The sequence below is a fragment of the Dipodomys merriami genome, unplaced genomic scaffold, assembly GCF_024711535.1.
Source record: "Dipodomys merriami isolate MVZ:Mamm:240054 unplaced genomic scaffold, mDipMer1.0.p SCAF_28, whole genome shotgun sequence".
Lineage (NCBI taxonomy): Eukaryota > Metazoa > Chordata > Mammalia > Rodentia > Heteromyidae > Dipodomys > Dipodomys merriami.
The window spans coordinates 17,704,940-17,728,985 of NW_027204270.1; the positions used below are offsets into that span (position 1 = coordinate 17,704,940).

The 24,046-nt window shown below is 55.6% G+C and overlaps 1 protein-coding gene across 1 annotated transcript in view; it reads right to left on the bottom strand.

Moving 5' to 3' along the window:
- Positions 1-1,496: 1,496 nt before the first annotated feature.
- Positions 1,497-24,046, bottom strand: part of Pax7 (paired box 7) — a 91,551-nt gene continuing 69,001 nt past the window's right edge. The window contains exons 8-9 of the mRNA XM_070037012.1: positions 8,163-8,409; positions 1,497-1,612 (exon numbers count right to left, since the gene is read on the bottom strand). Coding sequence (XP_069893113.1) covers positions 1,497-1,612; positions 8,163-8,409 — 363 coding nt within the window. The remainder of the gene's footprint in view (positions 1,613-8,162; positions 8,410-24,046) is intronic.

The window sequence follows — 24,046 nt, forward strand, 5'->3', positions numbered from 1 at the left end:
TGTGTCTCTTAGCAGTGAATGGAGGCGCTCCAGGCATCGGCTGCAGTGATGGAGACGATGAAGATGTATATAACTTGCACAAACAGATGGAGGTGGTAGAGAGTTTTTGGGGAGAAGGGAATCAGGGGTCTCAACCATCCCCCAAAGGTCCTATCTCTTAAAGAGAGTAGGTTTGAGGAAGTCCTTGGAGGCTCAAGGTACCTTTATGTGCCCCCCTCTTTTTTTTTAATAGAACCTTTTGTGTCTTCTTTTGACCAGGGGTGGTGGCCACATGTGTCCTAGATCAACTGTGAGGGATCAAGAAACAGAGGCCTCTTGACTGGCCAAGAGCCAGGCAATGTTGTGGGGGTCAGGGACACAGCCCCCATCGGAACACCAAGGGGAATGGTCATCTTAGCTAGGGGGAGAGCAATCCCACCCTGTTCCCAGGACCCTGGTCCAGAGCTCTGCAGGCATCTCAGTGTGGGAGACTAGTCCACGGGGGGGGGGGGGGGTTGAGTCCTCTCTTAGAGGACTGGCATCTCAGAGAGAAGCAACATGTGCAAGCTCAACTCCTGGGGTGTGGGCTGGCAAGCTGAGAGCGGAAGGCTCTGGCCGGAAGGGCTGATGGCTCAGGAGTCAAGGAATCCTGGTTATAGAAGGCTTTCTGGGCCCATCTTGAATTCTTGTGAATCTCAAGACTTCTCTTCTTGTCCTGAGGAAACCAGAAGTTCCGGCCTGCATCCCAGGCAGTGATGCAGTGGGCAAGCTTAAAATCGGGCATCAGCTGAAGAGCCTCCTACTTCCTGGGGGCTGGAGGTTCTCGTACCCTGGGCCAGCCTGGGGTTGACAGCTCCCCCTACCTGCAGCCCCTGATAGAGTCTTTTCCTGCTTTCCCCCTATCTCCTTACTAGGGCTAGGTTTCCTGACACCCAGCAGGAGTGTGAGGGGAGGATCTGGAAGTCCTCTGAAGTCCTGGGTGGAGCCAAGATTGCCCCCAGGGAGGAGGGAACCTTATCTGACAGAGTCCCAGTGACCAGAGGAGGAAGAGGCTGAGCCAGAGGCCCCTGGCAGGACAGCAGCTCCAGCGCTGGCAGCTGAGAATGCTTCTGAGCTTCACCTGCACCTCTGGCCAGGCCACCCTGGGACTCAGATGCGAAAGGTGCCAGGACCTCATCTCAGGCACTGTGCTCTGGGTCCCAAGATGCACTCACTGTTCAGGGTGAGCCTCCGTTTCCCTGCGGAGACAGCATTGAGTCCACAGTGGATTTTGCTGGGGAGCACTGCAGGCTGGCCAGAGACAGAGGAAGGGTGGACTTCAGAGTTCCTTTGGGACTCTTAACCACAGGTGAAGGATGTACTGGCCATGCATCTCCAGGGGGCTACTAATGAGAAGAGAGTGGGCTCCTTTCCTGGCCTCCTGTGACCTCAGGAGTCTGAAGGGATGGAGGCTTGGAGACTTGGGGGTCAGGAAGGGTTGGGCCGGGGTTTGGACTAGGGCAAACTGACCCGGGGCCTTAATAGGCTTGGCCAGTTTCTACAGGCAGCAGTCCCAGCACAGCAGAGTGCTCCCCGAGCTTCATGCGGCGCTGTGTGGACAGGCTCACGTTTTTGGCCAAGTAATCAACAGCAGCTGGAAAGAAGAGAAAAAAATGTCTAGAAATTGAGATTCTTTTTGTCTGTTCTTCCATTTTCCATCCATCCTCCATACATCTGTCCATCCACCTGCTTGTTCATCCATTAATCTGCCTATTGATCCATCTATCTACCCATTCATCTTCCTGTCCATCCATCCATCTTCCTACTGGCCATCCATCCATTTATCCACCCATCCATCTCCCCATCTGTCTGTCACTCCATCGATCCATCCATTCATCTGCCCATTGATCTACCCATCTATCCATCCATCCATCTGCCCATCCATTCATCTGTCTGTCCATCTATTCATTCACCTATTGATTCATTTATCTATCCATTCATCTTCCTATCTATCCATCTTTCCATCCATCCATCCCTTTATCTGTCTGTCCATCTGTCCATCCATCCATCCATCTTCCCATTGATCTATCCATCCATCCATCTGCATATTGATCCATCTATCTACCCATTCATCTTCCTATCTAGCCATCTTTCCATCCATCCATCTGCCTATTGGCCATTCATCCACTTATCCACCCATCCATCTCCCCATCTGTCCATCCATCCATCTATCTTCCTAATGACCCACCCATCTATCTCCTTATCCATCCATCCATCCATCCATCCATCCATCCATCCATCCATCCATCCATCCACTTGAATTGGCTGGCTCTTCCTTCCTTCCTACCCTCACTTCCTTCCTCCTTCCATCCCTCTGTTACTCCCTCTCTCCTTCCTCTTCATGAAGCTCTTTCCCTCACTTCATCTCTAATCATTCAACAGTTTCTTACTTAACATGTGCCATCAGCCAGTTCTCTCACTGGTTCTATAGGGAAGTACAGAAAGGTACCTATAGTGTCCAGGGAAAAAGCAGTCCTGCCTTCCAGCAAACACACTACATAGTCCTCTACAGGAGAGAGCCAATGAGCCCCCACTGAGTCCAGGTGATTATGAAGGCCAGGCCATTTTGCCTCCTCTTACCCCTGACCTGAGCTCACAGATGAAACAAAGCCAGACTGTTGCCCCCAAAGCAAAGGAGCCATTCTGAGTGAGCTGAGGAGGGCACAGAGAAGAAGGAGCAGGAAGTTGAGACCTACAGAGAGAGACAGATGAGCATCTGAGGGTGTGTGTGTGTGTGTGTGTGTGTGTGTGTGTGTGTGTAAGTGATCGCAGCATACAGTGAAAACAAATCACCATGAAGTGGTAGTGGGCATGTGTACAAATGTTCACAGAGCAATCTTGCACGTGCACGTTTATACATGGGTGGGAGTCACGGGCTCTTCCGTGAGCAGAGGCACAGTTGCATGCCTGTGCACGGATGCATGGACGGGCTCTGTGTTCGTGTGAGCTCCCCGGGCTGGGTGTCTGCATCCGTCTGCCTGGCCGCAGCTATGACCACCCACTAGCATGCACATGTGTTTTGTCTCCACAGCAGCTACAGCAGAAGTCACCCTGACCAAGTGACTGGATGGCTTGTGACCAATGAGACACAGAGATGCTGCCTTCCATGCTGGGCTCACAGCGGTGGCCTGTCCACACCCTCCCTACCCCTCCCGGCCCTCAGGACCTCCAGGACCTGGAAAGGGAGTGGCAAACGGAAAGATCTGTCCACAAAGCGTCTCTGTGATGGCCAGCATCTGCTCTATCCCCTACCCCACCTGGCACCTTGTAAATGGGTAGAACTGGGAGGTGACAGACATGTCCCAAGGGCCAGGCCAGGGAGGCTCACTGGGCAATACCAACAATTGAGCCTGGAGAGGCCACATTGTCTAGGGTTTCCAATTATCCGGAGTCAAATCCTCCATCTGCCAACTCTTGGCATGTGATTTAGGGGATACCACCTCCCCAACAGAGCCTTGATTTCCTGGTTTGCAAAAGGGAAGTCAAGGCACTGAAGGCAAAGAGCTGTGCTGGAGGATGGGGTGATGTTTGTGTCAGAGGTTAGCACTAAACCTGCCACTTGGTGTATGAGAAGGATGTGGGTTCAAATGCAGCGGGGTCCCAGGGCTGGGGTGTGGTAAACAGATGTGATCTTCGGTGGGGACAGCCACCTTCTTGTGTGACCTCGGGGCCACTTTCCCCCTCTAGGCTTGTCTCCCTGCTGCAGAAGAGGGGATGTGGAAGAACCAGTGTCCAGCTGCGTAACCCACAGCCGTGAGGATCGTATGAGAAAATGCTCTTTGAGACACTGGCCACAGAGGCCCTGGGCCAGGCTCCTATGTGCCTGAAGGTCATGAAAATGTCCCAAGTCTCTTTAGAGTGTTAACTCTCTCTTCTACCAGAATGGGAAGGAAAGGCAGTCGGGGCTGCCAGCATCCTGCTGAAGTCACATGTCCCCAAGTTCCCCAGCTATACAGCAGAGGTGGCCAGCCATGCCCTGCTGGCAACGGAGAATGAGATTCTTATCTGGGGCCTGGAAAAGACCCTGCAGCCTTGGCTATGCCCTCTCTCTTCCCGGGGTACCCTCCCCCCTCCAGTGGGAGGGCCCTCTCTCTCAGGGTGGTGACAGGAGGAGGAAGAGCTGGCCCTGGGCTGGAGGGCACTTGCAGCATGGAGTTTTGGGTGTTCAACAGCTCAAAGGCAGGGGTAGGGGAGTGACAGGAGGGACTGCACCGCGCGCAGTGGGTCAGCACCGCGCACAGTGGGACAGCATCACGCGGTTCTATGTGTGCATCTGGGTGCTCAAGGGCTCCCAGGCTTTTCCCACAGTCCCTTGCAGCCTAGGAGTATGAGAGCTCTGCCAAGTTCTCCCCGCTGGGTAGTAGCAGGGATGTGCCCAGGCTCAGGTGACCTTCCCCAAGCCCACGAAGGCTGCCGCCCATCTCACCCTGCTCCACCCAGACACCTCCTTACCAGCCCCACCCACAGGTGGCTTTGGAGCTACTTTGTGCTGGACTCTGATGACACAGGCTGGGTTAACCCACCAGGTGCTCTGTCCACTGCAAAGTAAGCACCCTTGCTAGGCAAGCACCGAGCAGGTGCTAGGCAGTTGGACGTGATCCCGTTTCATTCTGTCAACTGCCCCTTCGTTCTTTGCTTTAGGTACAATTGTTTCCACTTGGGAAATGGGGACACTGAGGCATGGGACAATGGCTGGCGCCGAGTTATACACGGTGCATGACACAGAGGAGGCTGAATTGGCCTTTTATGTGCCTCTGGCCACTCTGGGTGTTCCCTCTTTTGTCTTCCAAGTTTACCTTCTGCAGTCCAGCACACAGTAGGAGCTTGTCTGAACCCCTCAGCACATAGTAGGGGCTTGTCTGCACCCTCGTGCAGGTGGACAAGAGACACCAAGAGACCAAACTTTTCTGATGACCCAGGACAACCAGCAGGCTGCACAGCCTGTCCTTCTGTGGGGTGGAGCTGGAGGGCAGGTGAGGGCAGGGCTGTGACATTTCTCATCAGGACCTCTGTCACTAGCTTTCCTTGTCCCTCTGTCCCTCCGTGTCTCATGTCCTCTGCCTTCCGCCTCTGCCTGAGCTCTCAACGTCTCAAATTAGATTAATCAGAGGTTGGCAGGAGATGCGGTGATGCCAACCAGTAAACAAATCTCAGCCGTCAGAGCCTCGGCAGCCTGCGGCCCCAGAGGAGGACCCTTCCAGACACAAATTCTTATTAGACTTGTCAGATCTATTAAAATTCTTTTCACACTTCTGCGTTCTATCAGCCCCATCATTAGTACGGCCCTGGCCTCTGGGAGCGCCAGGACCGTATTAATCTGCCATGTGCCCCATCCCTGGCCTTCTGCCCCCACCCCATCCCCAAGGGGATGGGGAGCGACAGACAGATGGACAGTGACTGGAGCTGGAGAAAGGTAGGAAGAAGGATGTCCCTGGAAATGGGAGAGGAACATGGAGAGGAAGATTGAGGAATATGGAGAGGAAGATTGCTGTGTAAGAGATCCCCTGGGGAGAGGGGACAGGCGCTGCTGTGCACACTTCCATATCCTATGACTGAGTGGCCCTGGGTGAAGAAGCTCTCTGGATGTCATTGCCTTTCGGTGCACACGGCACAGAACAGCCTCTGGGATGGTGGGTGGCCTATAGTAGATGCTCACTAAACAGTCTTTCCTTTCTTTGGGCATGTATTCTTGGTGTCTTTGTGTAGTGGCCCTCTCTCTCAGTGGGCACCTGTCCCCTTGTGGAAGCTTGGGGGAATAAACCCAGGCCCAGGCAGGGGCTGAGTGTCTGTGTTGGAAGCTGAGGCTCCCAGGCTGTGCCAGCTAGGGAAAGCTACACATCCTCTCTGAGCCTAGCTTTGGAAGTTATAAATAAATACCTTTAAGAAACTAGTTGGATGAAGGGCACACGTCTCACCCCCGCCCCCCTGTGCTGAATGCATTCACAGGAGGGGTGCAAGCCGTGGACAGGTGGGCAGGGCAAATGCATGGGGAAGGTCAGGATGGAAGTGAGGGGGGGGACAGCCCAGGTGTGTCCAGTGGCCCAGGGGCCTGAGCCTCTCAGGTGACAGACCGGAGCCCAGGCCCGGACTCAGTGGGGTGTGGGGTTCCCTTTGGGTGGGGCTGGAGATGATGGGGGCAGGGAGGTTCCCAGAGGAGCTCTGAGCTCTTCGGAAGTGTGGAGCAGGGGTGGAGCTGAGGGAAGTGGAAGAAGGAGGGGCAAGGGTGTGGGGGGGAGGGCTGAGGGAGGGGGGAGGGAGGAGAAAGGCTCAGTGAGGGAGGGGAATGTCTCCCTACTTCCTTCCCTGGGAAGACCGGCCCCTCCTTTCTCGCCTCCTGGGCTCCTTCTCTTTTGATCCCCTCCCCCACCGCCCCCAGGCTGACTTTGGGGTTAATTTTATTTCCGAATTGGGCAGGCGCCCTCGGGAGCAGGGCACGGGCTCCGGGTGTGACTAACGCCGGCCGGGGGCCCTGCGCTCCCTCTCAAATCTTTATCTAGAGCATGTGTGCCCCACGCCCGCTGTGCGGGGAACAAGCCCAGGGTCAGGGGGTCGCTGGGGCCCCTCTGGAAGTGTGCTCACAAGTGCCCCCCACGCCCAAGCGTGCCCACAGACACATGCACACACGCACCACACACACACACACACAGACATGCAGACGTTCCACGCGAACCCACACAGCCGTGGGCCACCTACACAAGCAGGCACACACACCAGATCCACATCTACACAGGTGTGTGCACAGCAGCACACCGCAGCACACACTCCTACACACCTGTGCATGTGCATACAGGCTCCTCATACTCATGATGACGCCACAGGCATGAGCCCAGATGCCCACCCCTGGTGGCATCCTGTGTTACTCACATGTGGGTGGGTATGTGACTTCGGGCACACGCTCAGATGCATGCCAGGTGTGCAAAGAGCTGTTAATATGCACACATGATGGACACACCCACCCACACCCCTGCCTGCAATGCATTCTACTTGGGTGTTGAAATGACACATCACAAACACACACACACACACACACTCACACTCACACGGTGTGGACACACAGAAGGTCGAGACCTGCACAGCTGTCCTTCATTTAGGCAAGCTATGGGAGTCCGAGGGGGCTGCGGCTACAGGAAGCAGAGTTCAGTGCACTGGGCCAAGCAGTGGCTAGAGAAGAGGACACCCTGGGGGCGTGGGGGGGGTCTCCCCAACACGCCTTCTGATTAGTTTGACACCAGCAGGTGGGGCAGGACTGGAGCCCAGTGACCCCTGTCCTGCCCGGGGTCTGCTCTGCTGCAGCCCCATTCCCAAGCAGCCAGAGGTGGCAGCCTGGCCTGCCCTTCCCAGCCTTTGGTCTGAAGATCCCCTGTTGCAGCTTCCAGTCAAGCAACCAGGGGATGGCAGCTGGTGGGGAGGGGAGGGGAGGCGCTGTAGGACTTTGGCCTTCTGGGGAAACCAAGGCTGAGGGGGTGGGATGGGGGCCAGAACTGCAGACACAGCCTCCTCCACCCCCCTCCCCAAGCCTGCGGGCGGCAGGGTCCTCCGCCACGCGGTCCCTGCGGGAACACTCGATCTGTGCCTACTGTAAGTGGGGGAGTTGAATTTCAGATGTTTATTTAGTTTTATCTAATTTAAATGTAAAAACGGATCTTCGATTTAGTTGTTTCATGGTTGGAAAACTTCGAAGTCTATTTGGAGCAACTTGGGTGTGTAAATCACGACCTCAGCTGTGAGCGATGAAATGTAAATACAGACGGGGCGTTGCTGATGAAAACTTCGTGTGTTCCGGCCCTGGGGGGAGATGCATGCTGGGGGTGGAAGGTAGCTTGGGGAGGGCCACCGGCTTGCTCTCAGAATCTCACATGGATTACTTGCTGAAAGGATCATTTTTCTGATCCATCGATATGTTGGTCGAAATAATCCTACCACTTTCTTCTCAACGTGTCAAATGTGGCTACGGGTTATGACTGGTTTGGATTTAGATCCCCTCAGGAGCCTGGATGCCGGGCTTGGGTTTGCTACCCAGCACAGTATCATCTTATAGTAGCGATGTTCTCCGTGTGGGGGAAGGGCACCCCCACTTCCCCACCCCACCCCCACCCGTGGCTCCCCACCGGGGGCGGGGGCGGGGAGGGAGGCAGGACACTCACTCTGTCCGTACTGGCCGTACTGGTAGCCAGCCACGGGGTCCACACTGTAGCCCGTGGTGCTGTAGGTGGGTGGGCAGTAGGACTGGGAGGTGGGCAGGCTGTCGCCCGGCTTGATGGAGTCAGCCCGCTGGCTGCAGCTGGCGGAGATGGAAGAGGCCGAGTCCAGTCCCCCGTGCAGAGGGGAGATGGAGAAGTCGGCCTGCGGCTGCGGTGGCACTGCACTGGGGTTGCTCAGGATGCTCATCACCTGTGGGAGAGATGGGGTCAGTACTGGGCGCTGAGGACGGGCCCCAGGGACTCCTGGACACCGAGACCACGCCTGCTGAGTCTAAAGTCACAGCAGCCTCTGGGCTTCAGCGTTTCTCCTGGAGTCCTAACCTACGGGCCTCTCTCCATGGAGAGCTCCAGGGGTCAGGGCAGGTCTTTATTCACCTCCCTGCCCATAGGTCCTGGCCCAAGGGGTCAGTCTGAGTCTTGCTAGTGAATGAACTACTGCATGCATGAATAAGAAACTAACCGAAGCTGGGTGCTGGTGGCTCACATCTGTAATCCTACCTACTCAAGACACAGATCTGATCATGCTGGTTCGAAGCCAGCCCAAGCAGGAAAGTCCATGAGGCTCTTACCTCTACTTAAGCACCAAAAAGCTATTGATGGAGGTGTGGCTCAAGTAGTAGAACAACAACCTTGAGCAAATAAACAAGGTGTGCACACACGCAGGAGACCAGGAGGAGGACACAGAACTAGAAGGATTCAGGGAAAAACATACAATAGTGGGACCCATCAGCTGCACTGGACATTGACCAAAACAAACTAAGCAACTCAATGGCAGCGATGGGAGGAAGGGAACTAGTGGGAAAGAGGGAACAGCTGATGCTATGCAAAAGGAAAGAAACGTACACATCACCCAATGTGGAAGAAATAACTGTACTGTCAAAGCTCATAGGACTCATAAATGGTATAGACCAAGATAGACAATTTGCCCCAGGAGAGTCAGAGTATGTTTGCGACTTTAAGCATTCACTATCCCACAATACTGTGAAATTTGTGAAATCACTTAATCACAATAAAGAATTAGCCCCAAAAAACACAAAAAAACCCCAACAACAACAAGGGATCAGACGCAGGTCCTAAGTCCAAGCCCCAGGAAAGACACAAAAACCAAAATAACAACAAAACCTAACTAAATAAGCAGCAGTTCATCTTCTGGATGGGTGGATGAATGGATGGATGGGTTGGTAGATGGATAGGTAGATGGATGGATAGAAGGAGAGTGGATGGATGAATGAATGAATGGATAGGTGAATGGATGGATGAATGGATAAATGTACAAATGGATAGATGGATGATGAATGTGTACATGTATAAACTACACAGATAATGGCATCTCTCCCATCAGTCAGGGAGATCTCAGTTAGGGAGCTGTGCCTCTCCTATTAGATGAAGATTCCCCATCTTCCAACACACATCTGAAAGCAGGACTCCATCCATTCTGGATTCAGTCCCTTTCCCTGTGCTGCGTTTGCTTCATTTTCAACTTCTCTGGGTCTCTAGCTCCTGCTCCTACTCCAGCAAAACACACAGCCAGTCCTCTAAGTCCTTTCCCGGTTGCTGTTCTGTGACTCTGCCAGCCCTCAGCCTCTGTGACCACCTCCCTTCCCCGCCTTGGCATGGTTCACTGTGCAGGAACTCCTGAGACACAGTGCAGACACCTACTGCTGGGACAGCAGGGTGTTTGCTTGTTCATTCAACAACCATTTCCTGCCTCAGGCCTTGGGCTCTGAGACTTTGAAAAGGAGAGGAAGCATTCCTGGGCCCTGCCCTGGGTAAGGAGAAGAGGAAGGTAGTGTCTAGTCAGGTAGGCAAGAAGCAAAGACCGGCTGGGCGCTGGCTGCTCACACCTGTCATCCTAACTACTCAGGAGGCTGAGATTTGAGGATCACGGTTCAAAGCCAGCCTGGACAGAAAAGTCTGTGGGACTCTTATCCCCAATTAACCACACCAGAAAACCGGAGGTAGTGCTGTGGCTCAAAGTGGTAGAGTGCTGGCTTTGAGCATAAAAGGTAGGGGACAGAGCTCAGGCTCTGAGTTCAAGCCTCAGGACCCCTCCATCCCCCCGCACACACACACAGAAGCAAAGACCATCAAGACACAGAGCTGAGTCTGTGTGAGGACAGCTCAGGCCTTGGAAGTCTATGAAGGGAGTACAGGAACAGAAAGGGCAGAGACCTTGTCAATTGACTCCCAGCTGCCTCTTGAGAGACGGCAGGATGCAGGCTTTAAGGAAGGGCCCAGCCAGACCCTGTTCACCTTCACTTTACCCTCCTGCTCTGTCCCTGTCCTGAGCACCAAGGTCGGAGGGCAGGACAGGCAGAGACGTGAGAGAGCGAGGTCTCTTCCCCTCTGTGAAATGGGAATGGCCATTCCCAGTTTAAGAGACGGCCGAAAGGCCACGAGGAGCTTTGTGCCGTGGTTTTGCTCAGAGCCCAGGTGAAGCCAGGAAACAGCAGCCTTACAGAGATGCACAGAGGAGGCAGAGCCATGGGGCCCATTTCTCAGAAGAGACTGAAGCCCACAAAGGGCCATGGCTCCCCCAGACCTTGTGGCAGGCCCGCGAGCAAGCAGTCGTGGGCTGGGTTGATCTGCCTCCCACCCCTGGTTTGCCTGCTGTCGGCTCTCAAGGAGAAGGCTGGCACACCTAAGCCCTTCTGTCGTGGATGTTTGCCTCATGGTATTTATTGTGCACTTACTACTGCCAGACACAGCCAGACAGCAATCCCCTGCCTTCCTGGAGCTTTCTATTTAGTAGAAATGAAGACAAATAACTAGCTACATACAAACCAACAGATAAAGAATGTGATTTCTGGGACTGGTAAGTGCCATAGAGGGAAAAATAGATGGGGCTGGCATGAGGAGGGAGTTAGGCCAGAGAGAGAGAGAGAGAGAAAGAGAGAGTCAACAAGTCCAAAAAGAACCAGCCATGGGTCCACAAGCAGAAAAGCTTTTGGAGCAGGGGAAGCCACAAGTGCAAAGGCCCTGGGGTGGGAAGACATCCAGCAAGAAGGTCAGTGTGGTGAAGGGAAGCCCTGGGAACCTTGAGGCCCCCCTGGGGCGATTCTTCAGAAGGGGCCTATGTGGGACCCAGTGGGTGGCTCTGAAGGCCCTGGACCCTGCTTAGAAACAGACAGCTCAGAAACGTCCTCATCGTGGTCCTTGGGCACCCGGAGAGCTTTTCCTCTAATGGGATTTGCTCAATAGGATTTGGCCTGGAACATCTGGGGTAGGTGTGAACGAAGGCTGCTGTGGCATCCGCTCAGCCCCTCCACGTCCCCCGAGGAGGCCCGTGGATCAAAGGGCTTCCACTTCATCCCACCCTTGTCTCCAGGCATAGCAGAGTCTCCTCAAGTGGAACAAGACCCAACTGCAGTGGGGTGGGAGGGGCCCACGGTGGAGCCAAGGCCCCCAGCCAGGGGGGCTCCTCAAGCCAGCGGAAGTCTAAGTACCCTGTTCTGCGTGGAGGCGGGGGAGACTGAGGCATGGGGCAGTGGGAAGGCTGGCTTGAGATCATACAGGTCAGCTAGACCTCCCTGGGGTCTGTACCTAGTCTCTGGCACCTAAAGGAACTCTATCTCCCCCCCCCCCACACACACACACGGAGAGCTGCACAGAGGTTGGCCTCAATCCCCGCCCCCCCCCCACCAAGTACCCACAATCCCCTCCTGGCCTCAGGCTGTCCCTAAGAACTCTGGAAGGCCCCTGGTGCCTGCTGACACAGGAAGCATTTTTGCCCACAGTAAGGGGCCTGGGGGAGGGCTGGGGTCTGCAAACTATTGAACTTGAGGAAGTCTTGGGCCCGGGCTGTGGTGATCCACTCCCTCAAGAATGCTCTAGGCCTCTCCCGGGATGGGGGGTGGGGGCGGGGCGGGGCTTACGTTTTCCCGGTGACCTTGGTTTTACTAATGTATTACTTCTTGGTACGTTACCATTACTAACTCAAAATCAATACCGACCTCCACATCTGTAAGGTTTTATCTGAAGGCAAATCTCAAGGGCTGTCCATCAGGCTGACTGACAGTCTTACCTTCCTCTCCCTCCCCCCCACCCAACCCCTCACCCCCTTGCTCCAAATGAGTCGCAGCCTAGACCAGACTAAATCAATAAGGAGCCAGCCTGGCCCCCCTTCCGCCCCTGGGGAGAGGCCTGCTGCTTTTGGGGGGGGGTGGCAGAGAGGCTCCCTCCCCTTCCAGCCTCTGCCCTCTCCTCCCCCAGGACCGCGTACGCCTCCATGCACTCCTTTACTTTAAAAGAAGGGGATGGGGAAAAAATGTAATTAATTCCCTCCGTTCTTGAGCTGGCCCTGAGGGCCCGGGACCGAGGAGGCTGGGCTGGGAGGCCTGCACCCTCTGTGATAACTTAACAGCGGCTTGCGAGCTTGGATACAATTAGAAGGGCCACGGTGCCGGCTCCCTGGCAGAGCCCGCGTAGTGGGTGGGGTTGCGGCAGGAGAGAGGGAGGGCACAGGGCCTGAAGACTGGTAAGGCTGGAAGGGGCTCAGGCCCTGGCATCGGGACAAGGGCTCTGGGAACTGGATGTGCATGGGTCCCTTCTCTGTCCTGCCGGGGGGGGGGGGTCTTTGAGGCTCACTCAGGGCTTTTGGCTGGCGGGTGCTGTGGGGGGGGGGAGCCGGGGTGTTATTTCTGCAGGCTGGGGGGGGGGGGCCGGAATATCTGCTTTAGCTTGGGTGCCCTGTCCCTGAGTGACTGGCCCTGGGCATTGTCTTTAACCTTCTGGGCCCAGTCTTCCTGTCTGTATAATGGGAATGGTGCTGACTGTTGCCACCCAAGAGGGCCAGGGGAGGATGAAAGCAATTGGCACCTAGAGCCAGCTCAAAACAGAGCTCACTGGCCTCGTGTCTCCCTCCTGCTGGCTGAGATGGGAGCGGAGAGGGGGAAGAAGGCTCAGTGGTAGCCTGGGACGGAAGCAAGCACTAGGCCCGGGAACTCCCCCTGGATGGTTGATGCCTTTCTCATCTCCCCCCCCACCCCTGGGGGGAAGTCTGGCTCCACCCTCTCTCCTCCCACCCCCCAGGGAAGTTGGGGTGCACAGCGGAAAGGGGTCGGGTGCCGGGCACTTGGAACAGTCCCACCTCCTCTGTCCTGAATGTGTTCAGTGATGGAGAGGAGGTGGCCAGGGTTCAGGGGTGGGCGGCCCCCCTCTGGCGCCTGTACATGTAACACCCCACGTCTTACAGGACTCACGGACTCCAGGATGAGAGCCGATGCCCATGGCTTTCCTCCTGATGAACGAACAGCTTTCCCTCCAGATCCCAATGAGCCAGCAGCACCTCTGCACACCTCCTTTGGCTAAATTCATCAAATTCAGCTCCACACGCGGCATGTGCACGCACACGCACGCACACGCACACACACACACACACACACACACACACACACACACACATACATCCTGTTCCCGGTATCTAGCTGGGGACCTGATGGCGTGGGCCCAGAGCGTGATTTCCTTCAAGCCTCCCACCCCCCTCCAGCCCTGCTCCTACCTCACCCCCTTCACCTCCACTGGTGATGGGAGGTGAAGCACTGGGGTGGGGGTGGGGGACAGCCTGCTCCCGTGGTCAGAAAACCACTTGCCAGGAGCCATACTGCAATGTTTGTGGGAAATGCATGGAAAGTCTCATGGGCCAAGAGCCGTCTCTGGGCCAGGGTGGCCAGGACAGGCTGGCTCACGGATGGCCTTTGGGTGCTGAGGGGCCTGGGACCTGGAGTCTGTCTCTGTCCAGGCAGGGTAAGTGGGGGCAGGGGCCAGGGCCGGTCCTCCCCTCCCCAAGCCTTGGCCTCCCTCTCTGTCTGCTGGAATCCCCTGGAGGCCTGGGGGTTGAGAGGTGTTAAAAGCTCCCTTAGGCTGGGTACTGATGGCTCATGCCCCAGGAGGCTGAAATGTGAGGATCGCCAGGGTAGGAAAGTCCAGGAGACTCTTATCTCCAATTAGCCAGAAAAAAAAAAAAAAAAAAAAGAAGACGAAAGAAAGAAATCTTGCTGTGGAGTTCAGTGGGCAGCAAGCATGAGACCCAGAGATCGCACCCCATCCCCGCCATCGCCACACAGACTCCACGACACAACGACACAGTCACTGTCATACACACAAAGACGTGGGGCGCACACAGCGTGGTGTAGACAGAGCAAACACACACATACAAAGAATGCTTGCGCTATTCCACATTTACCAGCTCACCTAGACATAAGCCTGAATGCAGGCATGCATACGTGTGTACACACACACACACACACACACACACACACACACACACACACACACACACACACACACACACACACACACACACACACACACACACACACACACACGGCCTGCGCCCGGCTCCACACTGGGATTAGCAGAAGTGAAATCACGAAGCAGGCAGCCAGCCAGCCAGTGCCGTCCCCCCTCCGCCTCAATTCTCCGCTAAGAGGATCTGCCCCCCACCCCTTTCTCTGCCCCCTGTGGACAGCGGTAATGGGCTTCGGGTGCTGACTCTGGAAGCTTCCAAACAAGATTTCCTGCAGGTCTCCCCATCCTCACCCCACCCTTCACCAGCCATCTCTGCTTATGGCCTTCACTCCCTAACTCCTCCTCCACTCCATCCCCCCCCCCAAGTAGCTAGCCCCCCCTCCCCTGCCACCCCAGCCTGCCAGGAAGGCTCCGCTCAGCCTGGCAGCCGTCATCCTCTTGAAGGAACCTAGCACCTTACCCTTTGCTTCTGTCCTCCAGAGGAGGCTCAGGACCTCACCTGGAATCACACAGCAGAGGAGTGGCAGGATTGGACTACTGTAGAACTTTTTTTTAATCCTTCCTGGGACTGAGACTTGAACTCAGAGCCTGGACTGTGTCCCTTCACTTTTTTGCTCAAGCAAGGCTGGTGCTCTACCACTTGAGCCACAGCTTTGCTTCTGGCTTTTTGGTGGTTACGGAGAGTCTCATGAGCTTTCCTACCTGGGATGGCTTGGAATGTTGATCCTCCTATCTCAGCCTCCTGGGAAGCTAGAACTACAGGCGGAAGCCACCGGCACCCAGCTTGGAACAGAACTCCTGCCTTCCAGCTCAACACTCTTGCTCTGTACACATCAGAGTGCGTGCCTGCGTGCACACATGTGAGTGCCACATGTGCATGCCTGTGTGTGGGTACTGTGTACTAGTGTACGTGGCTATTATACGTGTGCATATGTGTGCACTGTGCCACACACGCATGTCCGTGGGCCTCTGAGTTTGCATGTGACTTTGCGCAAGGAGGTGCGTGTCCTGCGTATTCCTCTGGGACCACCTTAAGCATACAGGCGGAGGCAAGGCCTCAGCAGCTGGGGCTGATGGGGACACTGGGACAGCGCTGTGTCCTGTCACCAGCCCAGCTGGGGCTCTTATTACCCATGTGCAGAATGCACTGAGGGAGGGACAGGAAGGAGGAGGGTTGGGGACAGGACATTTGCAAAATTACAGCAGAAGGGATCCAGGTAAGACTGGAGTCAGAACCTTCTGGTATGGAGAAGAGATGCCGGAAGACTCAGGCCAGAGATGCTGTGGGCCCATTGGTTACCAACCTTACCCACAGGAAAACTTCAGCCCTCTTGTAGCCCAACCCCTCAGCCTGGGCCCTGGCTGGCCCGCTGTCTTTGTGCCATTCCATGCATCTGAAACTTGCACACATGCATGTGTTCACATACACACACATCCTCCCCCCGCCCCCCCCCCCCCCGCAGCCTCCTGAGGACAAGACATCCCTGGGTTTTGCTAGGAGCTGTGTGTGCGGGAGGGGCGGGGGAGTGCTGTCTTACTCCCATGCCTGACACTGAGTAGGAGAACAGATGTTCACGGTGAGCCAGCTCATGAAGGAATGGATGAACTGGTGTTTTATCTGTAGCCCAGAGCCTGGCATCAAATTGATTGAACGAAATAAATCAAGAGCTTTTAGTATGCTCAGTCCGTGCCCCAACCTGCAGGATTTCCAGGAGCCCCTCCTCCCCACTGAGGCTTTTTGCTACTCTAGGGGCAGAGTTTGTGTGTCTGTGACTTCCTACTTGTGAATGAAGTCACACACACACACACACACACACACACACACACACACACACACACACACACACACACCATGTCTGGCTGACAATATGTCACCCTCCAAAGATCTGGACACATCTAAAGTTATCTGAAACCCTAGCTGGAGATGTCGGCAGCTCCAATCTATCCAAGCCTGGTTGGGTCCCCTGGTTCCTGGCCCCTGAGGGGGCGGGGGCTGGGACTGGAAGGGGCTCAGTGAGAGTTTCAGAGACCATCTCTGATGGGGTGATAAATGGCAGGCCCGGGGATTAGACCAGCTCTGCTGGGAGCAGTAGCGGGCTGGGGAAGGAAGGCCCCCGCCACCCCTGATCGCTGAGAAAGATAGGACTATTTAAAGATAATGATTGCATAAATTTAATTAGCACACTTTCACGCGCAAATGGCCGTTTTGTAATTAATGTATCTGGCCTTGCTAAGCATGAAAGATCCCATCTCCCTCCTCCTCCCTTTCCCCACTCCCCCTCCTCCCAGGCCCTAATGAAAGACAGAAAGCAAGTGACAGAAACAGTTTGTCAGCAGCTCCAGGTGTCAGGGGCCTAATTGGCTGAGCTGAGGGGAGGGGAGGGGAGGGAAGGGGGAGAGGGAAAAGAGGGGAGGTAGGGGAGAGAAGGGGCCTCCTTGATTCTAGAGGACAGGAGGCCCACACACTGGGCCTCCCCCACCCTGCCCCAGCATGGGGAGGGAGGTTCCCCCCTCCCTAATTGCCAGAGACAAATATACAGATTGATGGTGGCAGGGGCTGAGCGGTGACAGGGAAACCTCCTTAGTACCTGGGCAGGCAAGCTGGCACTGATCACAGCGAGTTAGGGGCCCACAGCCATGATGGCTGGCTGACGCCCCACTCAGAGGATCAAATCCCTGCTGTGAACTGAGTGGATGAACCAGCCTCAGTGGCCCAAGCTGGGGGTTGGTAACACACATCTGTCATCCTAGCTACTCAAGAGCCTGAGATCTGAGGATCACAGTTTGAAGCCAGTTTGGGTAGAAAAGTCTGTGAGACTCTTATTTCCAAGGAACAAGCAAAAAGCTGGAAGTGGAGCTGTGACACAGGTGGTAGAGCGCTAGCCTTGAGCAAAAGAAAAAAGCTTGGGTATAGGCCCTGAGTTCAAGCCCTGGGACTGACACTTAAATCCATCCCTCCATCCATCCAAATAAAACCAGTGGTCTTATTTTTGTCGGTATTGTGTATCATAGGAATGACAGACTCCAGCCACTTTTTCCCCGGTGTCTTTCTGATACACATTTCCTCCATTGGCCACCCCACCATGGCCAGGTAACTGTGGACCTATGAAGAGGCTCCTGCAGACATCTTCCTATAAGGTCCAAAAAAGAGCCAGGCTGGATCATCTTAGATCCAGTGAGGTGCCAGTATCATAAGGATAAATGGTCAAAGGGCAGGGGTCTGAGCTCACAAGGTATAAACGGAGAGACAAGAGAGTTGACTGTTTCTAGCATCTACCCACCCCACACCTTTCCCCAGGTGCCCATGCATGGTGGAGTGCTCTGAAAGGCCATTGGGTGTACGACTGGACTGGTTCCATGTGAAAGTCTCTTCATGAATTGGGCACCACTACCATGTACGTACGTACCATCCCTCCATCTCAGGGCTGTTGAGTTTTCCCGTGCGATACCCAGGGAGGAGAAGCTGAGCTGCCATCTTGGGTGGTGCCCGCATGGCGTTCTACATCCCCCGTCCCTGACAGTGGCCCTCTCCATCTCCACCAGCTGTCTCCTCTGTTGCCCTCTGCCAGCCTTGGCCCTGGCCAGCTCAGGCCTTGTCTGGTTATCTCTTCTGGAAGTCAGAGCCCATGGAGGCCCGGAGCCAGCCTGGCCAGTGGAGTGGGCGGCGGCGGAGGGGGGCAACCACCCTCTCCCAGACCAAATTCAATTTCAAAGCTTAATGAGTTTGCAGAAGATCGGGCGAGCTTACCGGCACCACTCCTTACCGGCTGGGTGGTTCCCAGGGCCAGGGCCACTGAGTGTGCAGCCGCTGAGCCTGGAGAGCCCTGGGCGCCGTCGAGAGTGGCGGGGGGCACGGAGCGAGTGAAAAATGTCAGAGCAAATTGCTCTTGACAGCGTTAATATCTGCACCTCATAGCAATAATTACATGTAAATAAATAGCAAAATCACACTCAGCTGGAGGCAGCGTGGGGAGGACAGCGCGGCGAAGGGCCAGCTGAGGACCGGTGGCGTGCTGCTCCAACCGTTTCTTTCCCTCTCACAACCCCTGCTCTCCTCGCCCACCCTGCTCTGCCAGACTCCTCCTGCTCCTGGGCTGGGAACCTCAAGATCCCGGTTACTCGCATGAAAAAGAGAGCATCAGGGTGTCCCTTCCCACCCTCACTTTCTCCACCAGCCATCCCACCAGCCATCTACCCCAGCATCCTTCGGGCCTCTTTCTCTTCTTTCTCCCTGAAGCATCTGGTTCTGTCTCTAGCACTCTGCAGAGAGATGCTTTGGAATCCCCATCTTGGCCTTGATCTCTACCTAGCATGACCCTTGTGGTCACCTGCTGGCTTGGACACACTCCCCCGCCCCTCGGCAAGTATTCCTTGTATTTCCTGTTTCTAGGACTCTGTATGTCTCCGTCACCTTCCCTTGGTCCCTTGACCCTCAAGATCAACATGGCACCACTTCCTGGGGGGAGAGCATCCACAGTCAGGTATCGCATTATGGTCACCCACATGTACGGTTTCATCCTAGCAAGGAGAGTAACACATACATTTTAAAGACTGTACATGCAACTCCCTGTGATAACCCAGCTGGGGGCTTGGAGGACACACACTGGGGGTGACAGGAAGAGAAGCTGGACAGTTCCCTGCCCACCAGGTGGCCACTCCTCAGAGACCACAGTACGGATCCTTGGAGGGGCTCAGAGGGGCAGATGGGATGGAAGAGAAGGCTGGAAGGAAAAGAGAGGTAGAGGGAAAAGAGAAGATAAAGGCAGCCCAGGTAAGTGATGCCAACTCAAAGCCAGCCCAGGTTTGCCATGTGCCTGGATTCAATACAGGTTTCTATCACCCCCTTTCCCCGAAAGGGATTCCCCGCCCCCTGCCCCAGCACCCAGACTCCCTCCTGCTCTCCCATTGTTCTGCAGCAAGTTGCCCAGGTTCTGGCCCCCAGCTCCTGGAAGCAGCAGCACTGATGATCCTTCCAGATCCTTCCAGCTACTTCCACGCTCTGCTTACTTCTAGCCTTCCCTGTCCCCCCCCCCCCCCCCGCCTCCTTCCCCGCACAGGGCACAGAACGCAGGCTCCATTCTTCCAGAAACAAATATCTTCTCTGGAGCGGAGGCCCCTCATCCCGCACCTTCTTGTTTAGCTCACCGACTAATCCACTTATCAAGGATAAAACGCCTGTGAATCCCCATTTGATAAAGGCAGCTACAAAATTAGCAAAAAAAAAAAAAAAAAGGGTCCCCGTGGGGCTGACGTAGCAAACAAACAAGAAGCAAGAAGCTGCTGCTGCTGCTCAGCCGCGCTGTCCCCAGGCCGCACAGAGATGCGGGAGGAGATAGAGGCAGCTCAGCTCCTTGGCTGGCACCTCGGGGCCCCGGAAGGCGATGCCACTGGTTGTGTGAGAAAAGGGTTGGGCAAAGTGGGGAAGGAACCAGCAAAGCATCCTCCCTCCATCCTATACCCCGTGAAATCCACCCTGCCCACCCCCCACCTGGAGCTGGTTCCTCTCCCCCAATGCCGCCATTCCCATTCATCATCCTTGCTAAAACATTCCTTTAATACGATCGTGGCTGGGGCCTGTTCTAAGTATCTTAGGTGTGTGAACTCATTGACTCCCAGAGGTAACCGGGAGGCAGGAGCCACTGTCGTCACCTGTGACGGATGAGGAGACAGAGGGAGCTCACGTCACTCGGCCAAGAGTACACAGCTGGTAAACCACGGATCCCATTCAAACAGTACTCTCCAGTGCGGCCAGTGCTGACTCCAGCCATGGTCCCCCAACTCCGATAGCACACACACACAGCCCCAAGCAGCCAAGGCTCTTAATCATTGTTCTATTCCCAGCCATCCACTCCCCCTCCCCCCTCCCTCCTTCACAGGACCTGAAAGTCCCATGTGTAAATGTGACGATTGTCAGCATCCTCTCTCTGAGTCTCTGGCCCATCCAGAAGTGTTCTGTACCCCAGACCCACAGGGCTCTGTTCTTGGGGCTGTCTGGGGCCTCTGATGTCCCAGCAGCCTCTCTGCTTTGCCCCATGGGGCTCCAGACACTTGGCTGACTGTCAATGCATCACCTAGCCAGGAAGATAGAGGCTGGAAGGAAGCACACGGCTTGGCCAGCTGAGATGGCCAGGGCAGGTTCAGAAAGAGAGTGGGCCAGGAGGAGACTTTTGGAAGGCCTGGACAGGAGGAAGAAGAGGAGGAAGAGGAAGAAGGGGGAGGGGGAGGAGGAGCCAGTCCCAGGGCTCCGGTTGGGGACATTAATCACAAGAGAGCACCTGTCAGGGTGGCATCTGGAACTAAAGCGAAACACTTGGCCACAGGGCAAGACTTTTCACCCCAAGCTGGCGGTGGGGGAAACTGGTGTGGGGAGTGGGGGCTCAGGGACCAACTATTGCCACGCCAGGAGACCAGAGCATCTGGGGTTCAGACCCAGGAAGCATGGGAAAAGCCACCTTCTACAGACAGACAGACAGACACCTGGACAGTGGGTGGGAGGGGGCTTTTCAGGGACCGTGGAAAGAAGCCGTCTTTGGGAGGTTACCGTATCACCGGGGGACAAAGGGGCCATCCACCCCTACTGCTTCTGGGGAGGAACAGACAGACCGAGCCCACGTGGCTGAGAGCTGGTGGGACTGGAATTCCAATCTGGGCTATCTGGCTACAGTGTCCTTCCCCTAGGAGCCCTCCAGCCCCTCTCTGCACCTGAGCCCTCTGCTCTGGCTGCCTCCAGCTGCAGGTCCCTGCCTCCAGTTCCACTCGGACTCACTTCAAGCCTTGCTTCTGTCTTCCTGCCTTCTTGTCCTCTCTGATTCTCCCACTGCCCTTACCCCTGTCCATGTGCCCATGGGTTCCCGCGTGCGCTGCCATTTCCTCTGTCCTTCGGGTCTGCACCTCTTTCCCTTCCCTTCCCTTGCATCTCTGGGCCGCCTCTGCACTCCCCCCCCCCCTCCGCCTGTGTGCCTCCTTCCTGAAGTCAGCCTCGGAGCTGACTATGCCAAGGTTGAGCCTGTCATACCAGGAGCCAACCGGCTGGTCCAGCTGGTGGCTAGCGCGGACCTGGAGGAAAGCTGCAGGAGCCTGTCATCCCCTATCCTTTCCTGCTTGCATCTAGGGACTCTCTGGCTCCTTCTAGGCCACTTCCTTTCTATTTTCTCTGCTACCCGGGGCAGGGGAGTCCATTCTCAGTCCCTGAAAAGAGCTCAGGGGGCACCTGAGATCTGGGAGGAGAAAGGACAGGAGTGCCTGGGCTCTGTCCCTGAGCTTTGTTTTTGCATAGGTTTGGTGCCACTACAACTTGAGACACATCTCCACTTCCCAGCTTTTTGCTGGTTAATTGTAAACAGGAGGCTCACAGGCTTCTCTGCACTGACTGGCTTTGAACCACGAAGCTCAGATCTCAGCTTCCTGAGTAGCTAGGATGACAGGTGTGAGCCACTGGTCTCTGGTGTGCCTGGTCATCTTGCTAGTGTGCAGACCAGACCCAGAGGGTCTGATCTTGTCCCTCCCACATGGCAGTCCACAGTAGAGGGAACATCCAGTCCCTGGCAGGACCTAGGTGCTGGATTCTGACCTTGTCCTACACTGATGACCTTGAACTTTACCTCTGACTCTGCAAAATGGGCAAGATGATTGTGAGCATCGAACCACAACCAGGCTGGGCAAAGGGGTCAGCTGCCAGGTTCTGAGCAACCAGGGTATCACTGCTGTCATTGTAAACAGCACTGGACTACCAACTCTACTTTTGGGGGTGGGGGTTAAAGACAAGAGTGGCTGTACCCCAGAGGCCTCAACCGGATGAACGTAGTTGGCTGGAGCTCTCAGGCCAGGGACCGGATTGTCTGAGGTCTGGATGGGGAGCCCTTAGGGGAGGCTGGGGAAGTTCTGCCCCTGGGCCTCACGTCTCAATTTCAGCCTGGACGTGTCTCCTTTGTGATAAGATACTTGCAGGGCTCTCGTGGGACGGTAATCCTCTATGCTGCTGGTCAGAGGCCCCCTCCTGGTCTGGTGAGGGTCGCGTTTATTGGACCTGGGCCAGCTCCATTCGGATGTCCTCAGGGTTTGAGGAGTTGAGGCCTCCTCCCCCTCACTCAGTGCTGGCTCACCACGAGGCTGCTTCAACGTGGAATGCCTGATTTCTCAGGACTTGGTGACATCGCCCACGCAGAGGCAGAGATGAAGAAGATTCGAGTCACAGCCACCCTCACCCCACTGGCTGTCATCTATCCAGGCAGTGAAGGATGCCTAGCTATTTCTAGGGTGGTGACCAGCGCTGAGATTTCGGGGGAGGGTAGTTCACTCTCAAAAAAAGGAGGTCATCTCGCCGATGTGGTCGGGGCTCCAGGGGTCCCCGGGCATGTGAAGGCTAGACAGGCCTTCAACAGGGCCTCCAGCTTCATACCTGGGTGAGCTTGCTAGTGCCAGGCCTTCCCTGGAAACAGGTGTGAAGGCAGCCCGGAGCTGACTTTCTGATGGGAGCCACTGGGGTGGTTCGAGTCTACCTGCCCTGGGAAGGATCCATCCTCCAATGGTCATCTAGATTCACCCCTGCTCTCAGAGGGACCTTGGGGATACCCCTTCTACCACTGGTCCTGCCACCCCCAGCTCTCACAGATCCTGGGCGGAGTCACCTGCCTACGAAGCTGTTTCCACGCTTCACAAACCCACAAGAGAAGCATATAGGACCGGGGGCCATGGCTGGAGCTCTCTCTTGGCCACACTTGGCAATAGAATCTCCGGTGTCTCCCGATCTTCATTTGGAACCCAACTTGCTGGTGGACGAGGGTCAGAGGGCAAAGCCTGGCCTTTAAGCCCTGTCTACCCTGCCAGGTTAGCCAAGCCCTGAGTAAAGAATTTCCCTTGATGGAGGAGACCAGGGCCACAGAGCCTCCCTAGGTTAGCCAGAGCATCCTTTCCTCTCTAGAGGCCTCTGGCTCAGGGTTGTCTGCTTAGTGGCTTTTCCTAATAGAAGGTTCTTGAAGATGGGGTGGGGGGTGGGCAAGCAAAGTCCACTTGGTTTGGGAATACACTTGTAGACCACTACTGCTTACGAGGCTTTGCACTGGGGACATGGGACAGCAGCTAGTCTGGACTTTGTTTTAGAGGGGGTAGAGAGAGAAGTATCCAGAAAGAGTTCAGAAACAATGCTGCTACCCTGGGGAAGAACCAGGGTCTGGGAAGACTTATGCCACCCTCGCCCCCACCCCCCTAGATTGGGGATCCGGCAGAAGCTGAAGCCAGGGGTGAATAGGGATAGCACAAGGGCAGAGGGGAGGGTGAGAATGTTCTGGGCAAAGCACGTTGGTGGGGGGGATTCCTGATGAAAGAAGAAGGAAAGGCACCCCTCCATGCCTGGTGAGGAAGTTTCTCCTCCCTAGGACCTTGGGTAGCTGTCCCTGGGCTGTCAGCCCCAGCCCGGGACCCTTGGTAGCATGAAGGGGTCTCTCACACTTTGGGTCCTGGGTGTCTCTCCCCCCCCCGCCCCCAGGCAGACCTGCACAGAGGCCTGTGCTGAGGCCCGCCCAGCGGCCAGCTCGCTGCCGTGCCCGGATCCCAGGCCGGGTAGGCCGGAATTAAGCAGG